Raw genomic sequence first — 15,437 nt, 5'->3', positions numbered from 1 at the left:
TCACCTTGCCACACCCCTCTTGTAACTCTGAAGGGGGTGCTCTTTTCTCCATTTATGATGACGACTGATTCTGCTTTTTCATACAAGTGCCTTACTGTCAACATGAAGGCTGTCAGTATCCCCACTGTATCTAGCACCTCCCATAAATAATCGTGTTTGATCTTGTCGTATGCCTTCTCCTGGTCGAGGGCTACTATGGCTCCGTCAATCTCTTCTGCTTCAGCGAAATGAATCATGTCTTTTGCCAGGTCTATCTGGTCAAAAATACTCCTCCCTTTCATGAATCCCGCTTGGTCTCGATGTATTACACTATTCGCAACATCAGCAAGTCTGTTAGCCAATGCCTTAGTCATTATCTTATAGTCCGTGTTTAGCAGAGTTATTGGTCGATAGTTGGTGATTTCCCTCTTGTCTTTCTTCTTGTACAAAGGACAGATCCATCCGTCACAGAATCCTGTCTCTGCCATGACCCCGTATGCCTCGATGTCATTGAAAATCATGTGGAATATTTCTATTATGTCAGTGCGTTCTACACCTGTCGCCCATGTTCATGAATCTGTTCCACAGCATAATCCAGAGTTCGTAAGGGAGGCCATCTAATCCAGCTGCCTTCCCTTTTGCCACTGCTTTTAGTGCTTTCAGGATTTCTTCGTACTGTAAAACCTCCACCAGTATGTCTGTCTCGGGTTGTCGTAGATTCATTCGTATTCTCCGAAGGACTGTCCTTTTTGCTCTCGTGCGTTCATCCTCTGACATGTCTGGGAAGGTCTCTATATTCTGTAGATCATCGTAAAAGTTTCAGGCACTCTCAGCCATCTCATCAGATCTGGTAGTGTAGGTGGGTGGGTTGCTTCCTATTCTTCACAGTTCTTGCACAGTATCTCAGGGTTTCCTTGGGTTTCTGGCTCGCAGCCAATACTTGCTGATAGTCTCCATCTCAAGTCTGGCCTTGACTAGTCCCATGGTGCGTCTGTTGTTACTTATTTCTCCCTGAATTTGCTGTATCCTTTGTTGGATCAGAGCTGCCAAGAGGAGACGGTCGTCTTCCGGAATGGTGTCGTCCTGCAGCATCATGTCGAGCTCAGCCCGGAGGCTCTCCATCTTCGCTTTTTTGATTGGTATACTGCAGCCAGCATAGTGTTGCAGAACTGTAATTATCTCTTTCTTCCCTCTAGCATAGACTGTTTGCGGGTTCTCCCCATCGTTTCTATTGCTTGCAGAAGACCTCATATCTTTGGCCATCTGTCTTACTATCTTTTCCACCTCTCCAATTGCCTTCTTGTTGTTCAACAAGTGCAGCGGCATTGACCACCTTCCCTTGCCAACATGTGAGGCCTTCGGATGGGCCATTCGAACATAGACAGCTCAATGATCCGTACTTAGGGGCGGGTCTCATATGTCCCATTGTTCACAGTTCTTAAAAGCATTTTCCAAAACATAGATTCTATCAATTCGCGATCTGGAGAAATTCCCGGACATCTGTGTGTAAGTGTAATCCTTTCTATCTGGGTTTGTCCTCCTCCATCCGTCTTTTAGCCCTAGACATGCACAGAAAGTTTTGAAAGCTTCAATCGTCACACAGGTGTCTTCGTGGACTGGGAGTCTATCAATGGCATCTTCCACGAAGTTGAAGTCTCCACTCATGCCGTCTATGTTTGGGAGACGTTGTTCATCCCATATCCTCGTCAGGTCTTCCCACATTTCTTTATTTTCATTTTCCCTGTTTGGCACATAGATCGCAAGCCAGTGGAAAGTTGCCCCTCCATGCCAGGGGGCTTGTACTAGCAGTGCTCTTCCCGGCAGTAAGTTCGTTGTCACCACATCCTCAGTTTTGACGAGATCTTTATTTAGGACTATTGCTACCCCTGATTTCCCTGTGGGGTTCTGCTCATCAGAGGAGAAGTGTATGCTTAGCTGTTTTCCATGCAAGGCTAAAACTTCTTTTGTGTAAGTGTCTGACAGGTGGGTTTCCTGCAAAGTCATAATACTGATCTTCTGCTCCTTCATCATTAGGCTTATATCTGACCATTTGCTTCATTCTGGATTCTGGGAGCCCCTTCCTTTCATATTTAGGGAGGCTACTATCCACCATGCCTTCGTACGCTTGCCTTGTCTTTTTGTCGGCTCTGTGGTGTAGCTGTTTGGCCCTTCAGGTGAGATAGCACGATTCATCTCATTCATCTGCTCGTCAATCGCTTGTTGATGCAGGGATGTTTGATTACTTGGTCGTTGTTGCCGTCTCGACGCCTCTCGTGGTGGCTGGCGTCTCCGTTGTACAGGGTATGGTGTATCTAGTAATGGCACATTATACATGTTCATTCCTTCATGTTCATTCTCAGGTGCGGGTGCTGCGTTCCAGGCCAGGGTATCCAGGGTATATATTTTGGGCGCATCGTCTTCATTTCCAGTGAATCCATCTTCCCCTCGGGGGGCCTGTTCTCCAAGGGGTAGAGGGACTGGATCTTCCGGTACGCCCTGGGAGAGAACAGGGTGATCCATCGCATCTGTCAGATCAATCATGCTCTCGATCCCCATCATATGAGGGGCTTTGCCAGCCGTGGCCAGCTTGGGTGGTCACGGGCACCAGCATAGTTGTGTTTTCATTATGTTTTACAAATTTCATAGTTGGTTTTTTGGTTTTATAGCCTGTGAGGGCCATGTATTTGGGTCTCGAAGGGTTTCACCACCAGTACAGGGTATTCCCTTCCCACCCTCAAGGTCGGGGCCCTATTCTCTTATAAGCATACAACAAGGGATCATATCTATCGTGTTGCAATCAGGTTCATGTACATTCCGTAGCTAATATCTAGTTCTCATAGAATCGCCCATCATAGCCACCTGACCTGCCTCTGCAGTTTCCATGGCCTCCCCAGGCTCTAGTTGCATTTCTCCTATGTCCATCTTCTCGTGGCCTTCACAGCAGGTCTCCTAGCTGTTCCTTGATAGGGCATTGCATGGTAGGGTGGCTCGTGCCCTTGCAGCCTTTGCAAAAAAAGGGGACTTTGATAAGGCGAGCCGTTCCTCCAAAGCCTGATCCAGTCCGGATGGGGAAGGCGGATTTCAACATGTTAAGCCACTCTACATGGTGGCAAGGTATCTTTGAGGGATGAGGGATCCAGATGTTCCACCCCTGACATCCTGGCTCACCACATCTTCCTTCGATCCATATGCTTCTCGCGATGAGAGAGAGGATGACCATGGCCAGTACTTTGTCGTCATGAACTGAGGGGGGGATAGCGTCATGGTGAGAGCTGAGGAAAGTCCATACTTTGTCTGTCATGTACAGTTTGTCCTTGAGGAGTTTCTCGACCATCTTTTGCCCTTGTTCGGTTGGGGGGGCATTGAGCCCATCTATGGTGAACGCAAAATCCGAGATGAAATCAGTCGGATCAAGGATCATGTACGTTTCAAAGTTAGTGGGGATCACCATATCTGACAGAAGTCTGGTTCTCTGTTTTCCGGATAGCCCATGCAGGTAGAACATGAACGGAGTTCCCGTGTGGTCCTTTATAAAAGGTTGCTCCTTTGGGCCGGCGATACCGTTGGTGAAGTAACAGGGGGGTGGGAAAGGAGATGCGATCTTGTATTCAACCTTCGCATCACCTGCAAAGTAGGTCCGAAGGGTTGCGTCCAGTCGTGCCTCGTGCGCCGACCTCAGGTTCCGATATTGAGGCCCCATATGATGACTAGGACATCGCTTGGTTTCTGATTGCTGTACAGATTGTTGATCTGTTCCCAATTGTAGTTATGGAAAACATGGGGTGCAGAAATGGAGTGTGGGGCAGTACTTCCCAGCATGTTCCCCATGTATAGTGATCATGAAGCCCTCCTGGTGGTCCTGCGATGATGGTGTGGTCAGTGCAACAGGTGCGATCATTCTCGCAAAACTGGGCATGGGATCTCCCTGAGTGTGAACATTTGTAGGGTCTCCTTCACTGCTGATGGGCTGGGCAAATGAGGGGGCAGGTGCTGCGACCTGGAATCGAGGTTCAGTTGAAAGGGTGAGGTCATCGGTCATATCATTCTGGTTGTCATCTGGGAGGTGCCTGGCAAATGGATTGCCATGTGGAGGGCGGGTGTAGGTCTTGTAGGATAAGCGAACTCATTTCTGGGGGCTTTCACTGTCAGAGTACAGGCTTCCGTTGTGATTTCGATCGTGTCATGGTCGCTGCCATTGCCCATGTCCTGGTTGGCACCGTCTTCATCATCTGATACTGGGTTGGGCGTCGACTATAGCAGTCATGTTGGTTAATTGTTTGTGCATATATGTAAGGTACCACACCTGTCTGGATATTACTACTCCATCAATCTGGTCCTCCATCTCATTCTCTCTCTCCATCTCGCATCGTTTTCTGGCTTTCTTGGATGCAGTGCGCTTTATGTTCTGACAGCAACGAGAAGCGGTTTTGGCCCTGGCATAAACTGTTCATCTGACATCCTCCAAATCCATCTCGGATTTTCTCTTCTGGAGACGTGGCGTGCTATCTTGCTCAGCCATAATGGTGTCCTCATTGGAGGTCGGACCTGCGAGATCTTCAGGTTGGCACGGAGTGTTTGGCCTTTCCATGTTTGATATCATTGTGACGTTCTCTTCAGCAGCTTGCTGTTTTGCATTATCAATGAAATATTCTGTTGCGCTCATGGTGGACTTACATCGATGCCAACTTCTTTTGGGGCTGCATCTTCTTTCACCTTCTCGGGCCCCACATTGTTAGGGCCAGTCATGTTAGGGTTGTTCTACATCATGGTGAGCTTCGTCTTTGCAGCATTGTGTATACAGCACACCTTTTTCTCTATGTCAATGGTAGCCACTTGTTCTTCGACTTCAGGCTGCTTGGATGGGGCGCTACTCTGGGGTTTGGGGCCTTGTTTCTTCTTATTCGTGGCTGCCCTCCCTTTCGCAGGCATTGAGTTCCTCAGTTTTGGCTCCGACGCATGTGGCGGTGGGGCACAGCTTGATTGCATTGAGGTTGGAGTAGGAGTCTGATAAGGTTCCGTTCGTGTCTGTCGTGGAGCTTTTGGTGTGGATGATGCAGTTAGCGGTGTTGGCTCAGCTGGACATATTGGTGGTAGAAGGGGTTGTATGAGAGTTTGGTCTGTGCTTTAGTCTGGGGTTTCATTTTCGTGAGTGCATCCATGCCAGTTGGAAGTACTTATGTATGAAAATCAGGTGGACCAGGGTTGAAAAAACGAGGATTCCTTTTTTCCGTTTTGAGTTAGTTTGTTGCTTTGTGTCCAGCATTGTATGATTCGTGTTTGTCGTTCTGCATCGGCATGGCTGCTAGTCTTGTCTTTATAGTCAGCTCGGGTGGGTTGTCTTGCTGAGGCCTGTACTTCTGGTCTTCGATATGTCTTTGGGCAAGCCAATCTCCTTGCATTGTCGAGGGGGAGGCCCATTCCTTTGTTGGCTGGAAAAGGTCGGGGGCTTGTGCGATGGCTGCAGTATCATTCGATCAGTTGTGACCATCACAGTGGCATGTCACTCCCTTACTTTGTTCTCAGGTTCTTGGCATAATGCTCCTTTGTACTGTTTTAAAGCCCGCTATCTTTTCATTCATGGTGGTCACCAGTGGCTTCAAAATTTGAAACTGGCTTTACTTTGTTCAGTTCTTGTTTTGGTGGGTTTTCTAATAATATCTATTGCGAGGCTATCATGCCTGATGGGGTGCAGTGAGTGGCACATTCCTGAGTTCATAGATGTGGTTTAGTGGACGTTTGGTCTCTTAGGTAGGGTTCAGTACCGGATATGAGACAGTAGTCCTAGTCTAAGCTGACTCGTAGGATTTTGTCGCATCTAGCATATTCCTTCCATTTCAGAGGGCCAGAGGAGTTTGCTACTTCCTTGCGCCACTCAGTTGGGGTGTGACCCACAGGCAGTCCTATACACATCTCTAGCCTTCATTGTGCTGGGAGGCTGATTCTTAAGTCTCTAGCTGGTTGGTAAACACCAGTAATGCATGCCAGACCTTGCCTGCCTGCCTCGCAGGACCATCCAAAACCAATGACCACAAGTGGCCACATGGTGGTTTCGGATCAAGGAGCCTCTTAAGTGGTAACTTTGACTGTTGTCAATAGAGACAGCCAGTCCCTGATAAAATTCAATACCTTCGCTGTCTCTTTACCACAGAAGAAGCCTACAGAGTATGTATTTATTGACAGATGGGGATGGATCACTCGTCATCTAAGACCTTCATCGACGAGTCCTTTTTCAGTTTCCATGGCAAAGCAAAAAATTCCAGTTACAGCATATGTGATGCGGTGTGGTCCTGGAGTGGTGATAATGATATTTTATGTGCTCATATGGCCACCGGAAGCACACCAATGAGGGAGAACTGTACTGTCTGTCTTGATAATATAGGGGAAGTTTATGGTATTGGTCATGGAATGGACTTTCAGAGATGCCTCGGCCTTTGATGGCAACTAACAATCCTGCATAGGAAGGTTGAGCTGTTTCCGATGCAATCTGGTGACTAAGGCTTCGAAGGTGCCAGCTATTCACGGTAGCAACAACCTGCATCCGGACGTATCATGTCCCCACAGGTTCCTCCAAGGTGCTAATTGTGGTTCGAGGGGGGAGTCTTCCGTTATTCATACACATACAAAAGGCTTCAGTCACTACATTCTAGCTTCCATATTCTGTGAGATGATCCTACCAGAGATTAGTGCTCATTGAACATTGAACAGTAACAGATGACGACCCGCTCCCCGTCTTGTCCCGAATCTCCATGCTGCCTTTGCGGTATTTTGGACATCATGATTTGTAGAAGTTTCATAATGAGGGATCTGATAAATTAAATCAAGAACAATGATCAACAGAGATGGTGATGGAAAGCATCAGGAAATTTGGGGTAGCCTCAAACCACTTTGATCGTACCGGGACTGGAAGGGAGGATGAAGCTTGACTGTAGTAACGTAATAAGATTCGATGAAGAATTGGTGAGTGATGTACTATGATAGTATCCAGCCACCTTAACAACCTGTGCAAAGGAGCTGAGCTTTCTCCCAAGTGATCCCTAGCTGCACTTACGGGCCGGCTCTGAAGTGAGCAGCACTTGTTCTATCTTCAATCTCGAGGGGCCTTCCAAGGGTTTTTCGTACTACATACGTCAGTTTATTCCGTAGCGAGTTCCTATATCATGTTTCCACAGATGTAAGCCGCCTTTTCTCCTCACTAAGTACTCTTGATCATGTCTATGTGATACCAGGCCTCAAAATTCATGACAACTTTTCCTGCCTACAACGATATCACCTCATTCATGGTAGCTCTGAACGTTGTCAATTCCACCACTTGGGAATACTGACCAACGGAATCGGAAAAAGCCTGCTTCCGAAGACCGAGAAGCATACAATTCATTGTAACACTCATAATGGTTAAGCCCAAATGAGGGTCCTGTATCCCAAGAGAGTAGTCAAAATTTGTTGATTAGAACAGTTATATCAATGTACCACAACTGTCATAATTAAAATAGAGGAAAGCACCCTGGAAACAGTGAACACTGAACATACACAAGGAGGCATAACAAAGAAAGATGCTCACGTTGCAAAGTACAGAACCGTGTCTTGAAATAGTAGACGCATGATAGGCTCGGGGCCATACTGAAACTGGCCTGTATTTCAGAACAAGAGCGACCTCAGACCTCCTGATTGCCTGATTCCATAACGTGCTGCAGTGATGAAGATGATAATCTCATATAGCATGGTCGGTGATCTGGACAACAATCACAACATGGATCATAGTATGTGGTGAAACACTCACAGGTAGAAAAGGCCTGCCATACCGGCGGAAAAGTATACAGAAATCATAATAGATGCAGTCGTGCTGCAGGCAAGCAAGCCAAAGAAAATCCACAAGATGCATCACCACTTGCCCATCATTGCCCAAATTCGGAGGACAAGGATACTTTTGATGACAAAGAGCTGCAATATCACTGTAGGACATAAATCCACGGAAATGTTAAGCATGTAATAAATGAAAGCATACCGTATATAACTGAATAAGTTTCAGTGCTCATAAAACAGGTGACATCTTCTGTATAATAATGAAAGTCACTAGGTGCAGAAAAAGTGCTTTTTTCGCAGCTACACTTGAGGCTCAGCAAAGAAGTCAGACTAGCTGAACTAGACTAACTGATATGGATCCCACACCTTACATTGGCCAATGAAAAGTTAGAAACTTGAAGCCATAAACATAACTCACTATATTCTCAAGTACTTCATCTAGTAGGGCACAGATTCAATAGCCAGAGACAACAATACCGGACATGACAGCACTGACGACATCCCAAATTCACAGAACGAGTCCCAGATAGTGATTCTGAAATATTAACCTCAATGACTTGTGTCTGCTACCTAAAACAACTTACGGTAAAGAATAAAAATGTTATCCATGATCTTCTTGAAAACTGTCCACCATGTTGTCAGGTGCTATACAGAAATAAAGCCTTGTTAGAATGAGTATGTACCCAGAAGAGAGTAATCTTCAAGCCAATCAAGTGAGAGTTCGCTATGAGAAGATCGGTCAGAGCAATGAACCTCATTGTCAATAGTTATAAGATAGTCCCATGAGATCAACTGTCCATGTTACACCTGCGCTTTGGTCAGAGAAATCCGAAAGAAGAAATTATACAACCCAAAATTTACAACTTCAGTGACAGATACGTTTGAACTCATTTGGTTGTCGATAAAACAAATGCAAGGTCACAGACATGCTCTTTATAGTGCATTGCAAGGATGATCACAATGAACATGGCCACAGTGATTCAACGTTCAACCATGGGAACCCAAAGGAACAAACGCTGTATGATTGATTAATGTTGCACAGTGTGTATCGAATGTAGCTGAGATTATTTTCATCCCATATGTCTTGTAACTATAAGATTGACACTGCACCGTCAAGAAGGGGGAGCAAAGGAATCACCGGTGGGGCCTCTTGAGGCAAGGAGTGAGATGAAGTAGTTCCATGCTTTGATGACCTGCACTGTAACAATCACTAGAGTGGAACTAGGTTGATCTTTCGGCACAGTGGACACAAGCAGGTTCTCAGACTTGGTCTCAGATTGTCAACTTGTTAGAATTAGAGAGAACATATCTCTAGAGACTGAGTATACATGGAAATTCATGAGACAAGACTGTGTAATGCACTAACTTGGATTGAACAACGTTTGCCTCTAAACTGTCACTCATGTTCGGTGATTCAGTGTGATAGAGGGCATTGCAATCGCTAGGTCAGGGACGATAGTTCTTAGGCATGAAACAGGGAGTTTCTGCATGAAAAGTTAGGAGTGTATAACTTTAGCTGAAGCTGGGGTGTAAGACCACAGCAAGGCTCGTTTAAATACATTGTGGTATTTACTAGTATGTACTGCTCCTGCGTCTCAGTGCACAGTGTCCCAATGCATCGCTGTCTTCTGGTTGTATGGGACTTGGTATAGGAGAAGCTCTCCTGCGAGTAAGAAGGCAAGCACCCATATGGCACTTGATATGGTAGAAGCATATCTGCGAGTCAGAGGGATGGTGCTATCCTTGGATGAGCATACGTGGATCCCTGTCATCCTAGGAGAAGCCTTCCTGCAAATAAGAAACCTGGCATCCATATGGCACCATCCTCTGAAGGAGCATACATGGTGGCTTATCCATCCTAGGGTGTGACCAGAGTCAACCTAAAGAAGTATGACTGGGTAAAGGAGGGTTGGGCCCATAGTCGTGTGATCAGATCTATGGGCCATCAAACAGATCATGCATGTGAGCAGTGATCCAGGGACCAATCAGGTGGGATTGATGGTTGTGTTGTGGCAATGCTCTGGTGATGCAGTGTGAGCATGATAACATGAGAAGTGTTCCTGCGAGTAAGAAGGGTAGCATCCGTATGGCACTATGTTCTACGATGTATGGCAGCAAAGCCCATGACAGAGTCCCAGTGATGTGGTCCATGGTGCAAGGTAATATGGTGTGGGCATGTGATCCAAGCAGGTCATGAATGATACAGATCATGTACAAGGAATGATGACGAGAGTCGAATGACGAGTTGCCCAGATAAGATAAGATAAGCAAAAAATAGAGGTGAATTCATGACATTACCCCCTCACTAAGACTTGGTCGTCCTGACTGAGTCAGTGTATGGTTCGTGTTCCCATTCAGTATTCGATAGAGGAGATACAGAATGCTCGGATGCGTCTGAAGCTGGACCCAGGGAATCCAGGAAGAAAGTTGAGTTCTTGGTCCATGGGGTATCAGATCCACCTTCTGAATTGAAGGGCTTTCCTCTAGTGCGTCTCATCATGGAGGTCTCATGGATGAGTCGTCTTCCTCTTCTTCAATAAGTTTAGGTAGACTTATTGAATCGATTTGTGGATTTCTCCATTCCACCAGTAAGCATCGTTCATATGCTTCTAGCCATTCTTTTGCAAGGATTTTGAAGGGTCTGGCTCGCTTTTGGCCCGTTTTTGGCTGGTTGTGGTAAACTTGAGTTGGTGTCTAACCCTGTCACCTTAGTCGCATATTGGCTGTGGATGTTTTTGATCAGGATGTTATAGGTTTCCTGTTGGACAGAGCCTGCTGCTGGTGGGGTTTTTATAGAGTCCTTCCATGCGAGTTACTGCTGATTCTTTTCATGCAGCAAATAAACCTTTGTAGCTAGTTCAGGTGAAGCGACTGTCGGGTTTTCGATTCTTGAAGAGCCAGGAGATGATATGGTGTTATCCCTCTGCTGCTTCAAGTGTTGTAAATCATGATCGTCTTCCAACGAATGGTTTAGGTTCTTGTTTCCCAATTGTCCTTGGTTCAGGATGTTCGTAGGGCTTTCTAACCATAGTTTGGTGTCCCGTCTTGATGTTGGTGGTGATGAAGGTGCTCATCATACAATGATGGGTGGCCTTGATCCCTGTTATGGCATCAATTGCACCCTGCTAGAGTCCACTTCCTGGTGGAACTCTCTTCTTCGTCGTTTGGGATGGCAAGCATGATGTCAAGCAGAGCTTGTTTCGATGTAGTGGTATGGTGTGGATTGCACCCTTGCACTGGAGCTTCGCTCCCAGTGTCATTTCTGTGTGATACACCTGTGTCCAAGGTGTAGTGATTTCGGCATTGATTTGGTGTCCCTTGACCTCTTTTTGGTCGATGAGACCTTCTTTAATATGGTGCCCTTATTGCCTCCTTCATTTGAGGGGTAATGCTTTGGCATGACTATCTGCAAATTCATTGCTGATTAGTGACTTTGACTGTTCTCAGTCACTGATCTTTTAATGAGGTAGTTCTCAAAGGTAATTTGTGGCTTTAGATCATCGATCCTTAACTTGGATTGGACAAGGCTTGTCTCATATCGGTAACATGTGTTAGGTGACTTCGATGTTGGAGACCCTTGCAATCGCCAGGTTAAGTGAGGTGATCTCTTGGAGTTAATTTCCTCTGTTGGTGTCCTTGTTCCAATCTCCTTCCTGATATTTGGTATCCATGCCTTGTGTACGAAATGTTTATTCAAAGTCGATTACAAGGATTCTGCCTCCTTGTTCGTTTTTGGTTTTTTCATCTTGGCAACTAGGCTAGTGGTTCTGGGCACATCTTCTTGAAATTGATTACAAGGGTTCTGCTTCCTTGTTCAATTTCAGTCTTGTGTCTTTAGTCCAGATCTGCTGTGGGTAGTCGGGGAGAGATATGGATTTTGAGGAGCCTTTGCTTCTGTGAAGTAATCTGTGGTTTCTCTACCACTGATTAGTATTGTTTGCATGTTCTCATGCAGCAATTTTTGATATAGGAGGTCATTCTCCTTTTTGGCCTTTGCATCAATATTGATCATGGCCCTGATCCTCGATCTCTAGATTGAGATCAGTCAGTTCTATCCCAGCCAGGGGTGACATCCTGGCCTGGTTCTCTGGGCTGTTCTCAGCTAGCGATCTTTGATGAGGTAGTTCTCAGGCAGTGGTGATTCGAGGAGGTGGTAACAGTTCTTTATCGTGATCATTCTTTGAGCATTGTTCGCTGCAAATAGAGACATACTTCATTAAAGAAGTCCTCCTGTTCAATTTATTGGCATTGCTCGAATGCTGGCTGGAAAAACGGTTGGTTGTCCTCTAAGGTAATTTCATGGCCTTAGATCATCGATCCTTAACTTGGATTGAACAAGGTTTGTCTCGCATTGGTCACACTCATTGGGTGACTTAGGTCTTGGAGACCCTTGCAATCGCTGGGTTAAGTGAGGTGAGCTCTTGGAGATGAACTCCTTCGTTGGTGCTCCATCTTCTCCCTTATAAGAGGAGAAGGTTGTGCATGGGCACTACTATCTGTGAATGTTGCTGATTAGCAACATTGACTGTTCTCAGTCAATGATCTTTTATCTAGGAGGTTGTTCTCCTGAAGATTCATAGAACCCGAATGTAGAGTGCCTTTAAACTCTGGGATCCTTCTGTCTTCGAGGTCACATACCATCCCAACCCTTGTGTGGGTGGTATTGACCATGCTTGTCATAAATATGGGATTTTTATGAGGTTTACTCCTCTAATAATGGTTGACTGTTCTCAGTCACCGATCTTTTAACGAACGAGGTAGTTCTCGTTTTCAGTTGATTTTTATGAGGTTTACTCCTCAATTTGAAACCTTGATAGATTCCTGGTATATTGGTTGTGTGGCTTCCATAGCCTCGCATGTCCCAGCGAAAGGGATTGGCAGTACCTGTATGGGCAGGGTCCAACAACTCTGGTTTAGGTGGTTAACAGTCATGAGCAAAGTGTCAGTTACTGTTGTGGGTATTCAATGATGTGAATGGGGGTAGTTTCTCCTTGCAGTCATTCTTTGAGCATTGCTAGTCACCAATAGGAATATACTTCATTGAAGAAGTCCTTTGGTTCAGTTGTAGGTATTGCTCAAATGAAAGTTAGGAGTGCAGCCTGGGGATGTAACCGAGCTGCCATGTGTTGGTCTTCAATTTCTTGACACATCTTGTATTCTCGTTTTAATGACTTATATCTTGTTGCATTCTTGGAATGTTTCACAGAGATATGGTCTAGGAGGTTTCAATTTCAACTCGCATGGATGGGTTTCATGACATAACTTTTGTTTTTAAAGGTTTTCTTCCTTCCCTATATTCTAGGATGAAAGGGATTTATTGTCCGTAATTGGTCCTAGGAACCTTTCAGGTTCCAGGTCGCCAATGATAAGTTCTCCAGTGAATGTTTGCCATTTTGGCATTGTCACCGTTGATCTGATCCGCCCCAGCAATTCAGCATTTTCCATGGTGGAGGTCAGTTTCTCCACCTTGGAGGCTGAAGTTTCCAGGTCTCTTTCCAATAATCCAATTTTTGTGTCTTGGATTGGTTGGTGGGATTCCAACTCGCATGGATGGGTTTCCATTATTGCTATTTGATCAGGGTCATCACTGAGGGATGGTCCTTGATCAATTGGTTAGGATGTGGAAGATCGGGATGGTTGGTTAATCCTGAATCCTTTGGTACAGCGCCTATACAGCCGTGGTATTGTCCATTCAAGGCAGTTATTATGGCCAATAACTCTCTTTTTGAGTACTATCTGTGCTAGCCTATGATGGTGGGGTACAGACCACTTCATACATGAGTTCTGATTTTCACGTTTTGCGGGTCCATCGCCAATTGGTTGGGATAGGATTTTAGCAGATTCTCTCCACAGGCAGGTTGTTTAGGCTGCGCATTAATCGCCTAGTTTTCCTGCCTGTTAAGGGTATATCCATTATAAGTGGGTTTTGCAGTCTCTGATTTGAGGTGCATGGCCCTTCGTGTCCACATGGGTGTATGGGGTTTTTTGGTATCGCTGGTCCTGAAGGGTACTCCTCCGATGAGTACTCGAGGTTTCCCTCTTTCAGGCATCAGGGACTTCTCCCTGTCACCATTCACTGCAGAACTTGTGGCCCTTTGGTCTTCTGCAGTTACTGAGCTTCCTGCCTGTTCAGCTTGCGCTACTAAGGTCTTTTCCACTCGGGGATGGCCCTGCACAGTCTGGATTTTTTAGAGTTCCATAAACTCTGTCAACAGCTAGAATTACTTTATCGTCAGCTATTCCTTCAAGGGTTACCTTGAATGGGAGGGGGAGCCTCTCTCCCCTGTTCAGCCTGCTTGATCCTTGTGGGCGATTGAGCTTCTTCGGTCCTGACTAGTCGGGGGATGCTTGTCGCCATGCCTTGCAACCTCCTCTTGCAGCATCAGGTGACATGATGTTGCCTTGATCCCAATGGTACTAGGTGGATTAGAGTGGTGCACAGTTGCCTCGCCACAGAGCTCTGCACCTTGGGTTGCATCCTTAAATTGACGGCCCAAGGTGGGAGTGGTCCCTGAGGGTCCTTGGCTCACCTGCTTTTTCTGTGCTATATCTGCTGTCCCCAGCTTCTTCCTAGGCGAGAGGGCCTCTCAGTTGCATCCTGAACCTTTCCTGCCCATTGAAGATGCTGGCTGTGGGCACCTGTGGAATAGTGAGTGGGCTAAAAGGCGAACCTCAAAAACCCACACACACACTCACACAACTACACAAACTACAATCACCCTCGTAAGTTCTAGGGGGAGCGATTATTTCTAATGCGATCCACTATACTTCAATATCTCGAAGAGTTTCTCTTATTCTCAGTGCTCTTAGCGAAGCTAAGCTTTCTCTAATGAATTCCTAAGTCTAGGAACTTTTTACAGGAAGGTCGTTCACTGGCGCGACGCAACCTTCAAGGCAGATTTGAGTTATAATACACAAGGGACACTGATCCCGACAGAAACAGAGGCAATACATGCTGAAACTTTAGTGAGCTCACTAAAAGAACACCACAGGCAAGCACTGACTTAGCCCGCTCACTACACAACTGTATGTAGGGGTTCTCCAACTAACTCCAGCAGGTTATCTCGACTCAAGAACACTTCAGAAGCGCTCAGAAACAGATTCAGAAATGGAACTTCGAACAGAACTGACACAGAACAGACTGAAACAGAACAGAACAGAACAGAACAGAACAGAACAGAACAGAACTCAGATTTCCACTTCAACACATTCTCCGAACAGACTTATCACACTTAACAGAACAGAAACAGCGTCACTGATTCGTATTCACTCTGACTAAGTTCTCAAAAGTCTTATCAAAAGGGTATCTCGTATTTCTCTGAGTGAGCTCACTAATTCTATGCACAGCTCAAAGTCACAAACTGATCCTTTGTTACAGTACCGCCTTCAACACATGCACAGGAACTCGGGGGCTCAAAACTTGCCCTCTACCTACTGTAACCAGGCTACTTATACTACAGGGGAATTAGAATTACAAACGTCATGCAGTACCCAGACTCCTACATGTGTAGCATGTTGCCACCACTGCCTTACTGAGCATCTGAGTTGGACTTCCCAGTTTTAGTCTCATTTCTATAGTGAACTTGCTAAATGTGTGCCAAGAGGTGCTCTCCTGACACCCACAGGCTTGTTCTCTAGCGACCAACAGGTCTAGGCAC

The 15,437-nt window shown here is 45.8% G+C and overlaps 4 protein-coding genes across 4 annotated transcripts; 1 reads left to right on the top strand and 3 right to left on the bottom strand.

The window, feature by feature from the left end:
* Nucleotides 1-882: 882 nt before the first annotated feature.
* EV420DRAFT_1700739 (Endonuclease/exonuclease/phosphatase) lies at nt 883-2,007 on the bottom strand (the record flags this gene model as incomplete). The annotated part of the gene is made up of 3 exons (XM_060479491.1): nt 883-1,242; nt 1,276-1,364; nt 1,413-2,007. 3 exons carry the CDS (start codon nt 2,005-2,007, stop codon nt 883-885), a joined length of 1,044 nt encoding a protein of 347 aa, XP_060328073.1.
* Nucleotides 2,008-2,914: 907 nt separating this feature from the next.
* EV420DRAFT_1645587 (uncharacterized protein) lies at nt 2,915-3,679 on the bottom strand (the record flags this gene model as incomplete). Its single annotated transcript, XM_060477797.1, has 1 exon — nt 2,915-3,679. One exon carries the CDS (start codon nt 3,677-3,679, stop codon nt 2,915-2,917), a length of 765 nt encoding a protein of 254 aa, XP_060328072.1.
* Nucleotides 3,680-6,666: 2,987 nt separating this feature from the next.
* EV420DRAFT_1482043 (uncharacterized protein) lies at nt 6,667-8,537 on the bottom strand (the record flags this gene model as incomplete). Its single annotated transcript, XM_060469842.1, has 14 exons — nt 6,667-6,783; nt 6,875-6,902; nt 7,028-7,097; nt 7,303-7,390; nt 7,447-7,480; nt 7,538-7,607; nt 7,638-7,708; nt 7,757-7,819; nt 7,862-7,928; nt 7,982-8,049; nt 8,129-8,145; nt 8,198-8,217; nt 8,364-8,424; nt 8,463-8,537. The coding sequence occupies 14 exons, from the start codon at nt 8,535-8,537 to the stop codon at nt 6,667-6,669; spliced, it is 849 nt and encodes a 282-aa protein (XP_060328071.1).
* A 931-nt stretch (nt 8,538-9,468) lies between these two features.
* EV420DRAFT_1482042 (uncharacterized protein) lies at nt 9,469-10,491 on the top strand (the record flags this gene model as incomplete). The annotated part of the gene is made up of 6 exons (XM_060469841.1): nt 9,469-9,642; nt 9,733-9,768; nt 9,812-9,938; nt 10,138-10,265; nt 10,326-10,367; nt 10,393-10,491. 6 exons carry the CDS (start codon nt 9,469-9,471, stop codon nt 10,489-10,491), a joined length of 606 nt encoding a protein of 201 aa, XP_060328070.1.
* Between the last annotated feature and the right edge of the window lie 4,946 nt (nt 10,492-15,437).

The sequence above is a fragment of the Desarmillaria tabescens genome, assembly GCF_030435595.1.
Source record: "Desarmillaria tabescens strain CCBAS 213 chromosome Unknown EV420scaffold_30, whole genome shotgun sequence".
NCBI lineage: Eukaryota > Fungi > Basidiomycota > Agaricomycetes > Agaricales > Physalacriaceae > Desarmillaria > Desarmillaria tabescens.
This window is presented reverse-complemented; position numbering and strand designations above follow the sequence as displayed.